The 4,657-nt window shown below is 35.9% G+C and overlaps 1 protein-coding gene across 1 annotated transcript; it reads right to left on the bottom strand.

Moving 5' to 3' along the window:
* Positions 1–1,298: 1,298 nt before the first annotated feature.
* LOC128223211 (prisilkin-39-like) lies at positions 1,299–2,474 on the bottom strand. Its single transcript, XM_052932502.1, has 2 exons — positions 1,974–2,474; positions 1,299–1,574 (listed from the first exon to the last, which is right to left on the bottom strand). Exons 1-2 carry the CDS (start codon positions 2,472–2,474, stop codon positions 1,299–1,301), a joined length of 777 nt encoding a protein of 258 aa, XP_052788462.1.
* Between the last annotated feature and the right edge of the window lie 2,183 nt (positions 2,475–4,657).

Here is a 4,657-nt window from a genome sequence, read left to right as displayed (position 1 = left end):
AGTGTGTCCAATCCCAATATAGAAAACGCGCCACGTACAATAGATAAAAGTGGAACTTTCGTTAATAACTTAGTGCTAAAGAAATTATCATTCTGAAACGTGTAGTGTGGGCTATTAACGAGCTTTTTCTAACAAAAAAAAAACACATCTATAATTAAAAAAAACTATTATATGAGAGTTTTAACATTTATATCTCTGATATAGTATAATGCCCGCTTTCGTCCCGGTTTGCCCTTTAATAACTCTCGAAGACGATTTAAGAATGGCACTGGTCAGTCCATCAGCATTAGTAGTTTAGGGAACTGGTTACATATTTAGGAAAGTTCCTACATGTGCAACATCAATATAACAAATAGCTGGAACGTTTGATCTGAGACACACGTGTGTGTACATGACAGCACCGGTAGACGGCCTTCTTTATTTGGCCGGTATAGCCTTATCTCCGTGGTAATATAATGCCATTACACCTGGGAGAGTCACAAAGGTCCTTAGTCAGTTTAACAATATAGTCACTGTTAATTAGGTCATCTTAAAGACAATTGGGCTGTAGAAGATCGACCGACTCATCGAAATATTTCACAACCCATTCGGAACTCCTCGGCCATTTTTTTCAAAAACAACCTCGGATGTATGCAGGTACATCAGTTGAAGTAGTTCGTAAAATTTTGAATTATATCATTAATTAAATGTAGTGTTTTAGAGTTGTATTTATTGATCTAAGTTTAAGTTGATTGCCATTGAATTGAATTATTGCAAACATAATTAAGAATTCCAAGAGTTAAGTCACAAAGTTTAACTGCTAAATAAAATTACTACGCGATCTACTTGCAGCGGACTTAAACGTACCACTTTTTGAGTATGTAAACCGTCCAAATACATCCGAGGTTGTTTTCAATAAAATGGCCGAGGAGCTCCGAATGTTCACAACCTTGCAGTAGAAATTGAAATCGTAGCAACGCGCTGTTAATTCTTGTTTGCTGTTACTAGCAATAACAATTAAGTACCAACATACCGATCCATACTGCAGGATGGGTCAGCGCACTACAAACAACTCTTTCTAGAGTGTCATTGTTGTGAAAAAATAGCTCTTTTCATACATCCTACTATGTGACCTTAAGAGTAGCTCTCCATATAACCTCGTATATCACCTACAGAGTAGCTCTCCATATAACCTCGTATATAACTTACATAGTAGCTCTCCATATAACCCCATATATCACCTACATAATAGCTCTCCATATAACCTCGTACACGTATATAACCTACAGAGTAGCTCTCCATATAACCTCGTATATCACCTACGGAGAAGCTCTCCATATCACTACAGAGTAGCTCTCCATATAACCTCGTATATCACCTACAGAGCAGCTCTCCATATAACCTCGTATATCACCTACAGAATAGCTCTCCATATAACCTCGTATATAACCTATATAGTAGTTCTCCATATAACCTCGTATATAACCTACAAAATAGCTCTCCATATAACCTCGTATATCACCTAAAGCGTAGCTCTCCATATAACCTCGTATATCACCTACAGAGTAGCTCTCCATAAAAACCTCGTATATCACCTACAGAGTAGCTCTCCATATAACCTCGTATATCACATACAGAATAGCTCTCCATATAACCTCGTATATTACCTACAGAGTAGCTCTCCATATTACCTCGTATATCACATACAGAGTAGCTCTCCATATTACCTCGTTCATGTATATTACCTACGGAGTAGATCTCCATGTAACCTAGTACACATATATCACCTACAGAGTAGCTCTCCATATACCCGCGTATATCATCTACAAAATAGCTCTCCAAATTACCTCGTATATCACCTACAGTGAAGCTCTTCATATCTCTACAGAGTAGCTCTCCATATAACCTCGTATATCACCCACAGAGAAGCTCTTCATATAACCTCATGTATAACCTACAAAGAAGCTTTCAATATAACCTTGTATATAACCTACAGAGTAGCTCTCCATATAACCTCGTATATAACCTACAGAGTAGCTCTCCATAAAACCTCGTATATCACCTACAGAGTAGCTCTCCATAAAACCTCGTATATCACCTACAGAGAAGCTCTCTTTATAACCTCGTACACGTATATAACCTACAGAGCAGCTCTCCATATAGCCTCGTATATCACATACAGAGTAGCTCTCCATATAACCTCGTATATCACCTACAGAGTAGCTCTCCATAAAACCTCGTATATCACCTACAGAGAAGCTCTCTTTATAACCTCGTACACGTATATAACCTACAGAGTAGCTCTCCATATAACCTCGTATATAACCTACAGAGTAGCTCTCCATAAAACCTCGTATATCACCTACAGAGTAGCTCTCCATAAAACCTCGTATATCACCTACAGAGAAGCTCTCTTTATAACCTCGTACACGTATATAACCTACAGAGCAGCTCTCCATATAGCCTCGTATATCACATACAGAGTAGCTCTCCATATAACCTCGTACACGTATATAACCTACACAATAGCTGTATATATATTCTCTTCAATTGCCTACAGAATAGCTCTCTATGTAACCTCGTATATCACCTACATGGAAGCACTCTATATAACCTCGTATAACGCCTACAGAATAGCTCTCTATGTAACCTTATATATCAACGCTCTCCGTATTACCTCTTAAAACACCTGCAAAATTCCTCTCCATATAACCACGTAAATACCCTACAGAATAGCTCTCCATATAATATCGTGTATAATCTACAAAGTAGCTCTCCATATAACCTCATATATCACCAACAAAATAGCTTTCCGTATAACCTCGTAAATCATCTACAAAACTGCTCTCTGTATAACCTTTTATGATATCCAACTAAATAGCTCTCAGTATATTATTGTACATAACCTACAGAATAGCTCTCCATATAACCTCATATATAACCTACAGTATAGCTCTTCGTATAAACTCGTATAACACCTTCAAAATAGCTCTCTATATAACATCGTATATCACCTACAGAATATCTCTCAATATAACCCCGTGTATCACATACAGAATATCTATCCATATAACCTACAGAATAGCTCTCCATGAATCCTCGTATAGCACCTACAGAATAGCGCTCTATATTTATTTATCTATTCAAAAGGAACATTTGTAATAAAACTGATAGCAGAACAGAAAATGTTTGCCAAGATGCGGAATATTTTGATAGTGACTGTTTTGATTCAATGAGAAATTACTATAAATGTTTTAATTATTATAGAAATAACCCTTGTGATGTTACAAAAATAGATATGGTGCATGCAAGGAGAGATTGTAAGAATGGTGTTAGAAAAAAGAAATTTGTATATGACAAGTCACAAACATGTAAACTAGATTATGCTAAAATATAATAATGCAACATTGTATTGGAAGGTGCTTAAAGGATCATATTTGAATATCGTGAAATGAAGATTTTTCTTTGATCCTGGAAATTTTTGCACGTTAATATGTAATGGTAGCTGTCGCCAATGTCTGACTGACAGAGCGGACACCGCCTGTGCGCGTATTCTATTCCTTGCCATGCTAAAGTTTCAACTGGAAATTTAAAGTTACATGATCTAAGTTTGTATAAATTTAAAGCATGATTAAGTGGATTGATAGTTAAATATTTCTCCAGTGTAATCGTTTGCTTAAAGCTATTATAAAATATTCCTTTATTAGACGATCTCATTTTTAGTGCACAAATTGTAAGTACAACAATATCAAGTGAAGCGAGATTGTATGTACAGGCGTGCTTTACATTGTTTATTCTGCAGTGTCCCAAATTCAACGACACAATGTTTTCAAGTATGACATTCAGATTTTCATCCTTGGGAGTTGCTTTAAAATCTCAAAGTCCACAGGAGTGTTATTTTTGGTCAGGGACGGATAAATATCTGAATATATTGGATGGCTCGGGCTAGAGTTTGGGCCTCTAGGTTGAGGTGGTGGCGTCCTTACCCCACCCGTCGACGTGGAGGTCGTCTCTTCTCTGGTCCGTTTTTTCGGTGTAGGGTGGAGGTAACCGTCGCTTAAGGGTAAATTCTTCCCTGTATATATTGCTTGATCCATTGCAAGGTTGTTAAGACTCTTGTATGCTTATAATGCTTTTTAATTTGAAGTTGAAAGTTTACTTTTTGCCACGTTAGGTTTAGGCGGCCGCCATGTTTAATGTCCGACGTTGTCTGTGAAACATAGATTAGATATTTTTGATAAACTTATATATCCAATTTTAAGTTACGGCTCTGAAGTGTGGGTTCTTTTTAATGGTCAGCAAATAGAAAGAGTACATTTAAATTTTTGTAAATAAATTTTAGCAGTAAGAAAACAAACTCAAAATAATTTTGTTTATGGTGAACTAGGTAGGAATTCATTGTTTAGTAAACGTTCTGTAAATGTGATTAGAAATTTGCTCAAAATAGTAAATATGCAAATCATAAAATATGTCAGAATTGCATATGATAAAATGTATTTAGAAGTTGATAGAAATCCAAATAATAGATCATGGATATATATGTTAAGAGGATTATTACAGAGGCTTGTATTAAATTATATAGGTCTTGCATGATAATATTTATCTATGTAAGGTTTTCTTACATCAGTATACAATGTATATTCAAAAACAAAATGATACTTATCTTCCAGTAGATCAC

Source organism: Mya arenaria, chromosome 17, assembly GCF_026914265.1.
Source record: "Mya arenaria isolate MELC-2E11 chromosome 17, ASM2691426v1".
NCBI lineage: Eukaryota > Metazoa > Mollusca > Bivalvia > Myida > Myidae > Mya > Mya arenaria.
This window is presented reverse-complemented; position numbering and strand designations above follow the sequence as displayed.

Coding starts and splice junctions, on each gene's coding strand:
- LOC128223211 (XM_052932502.1), bottom strand. CDS start 2,474: ATGGAGAGCTACTCTGTATGTGATATACGAGGCTATATGGAGAGCTGC. Junction 1,575..1,973: donor GTTATATGGAGAGCTACTCT/GTAGGTTATATA, acceptor GCTACTCTGTAG/GTGATATACGAGGTTTTTAT.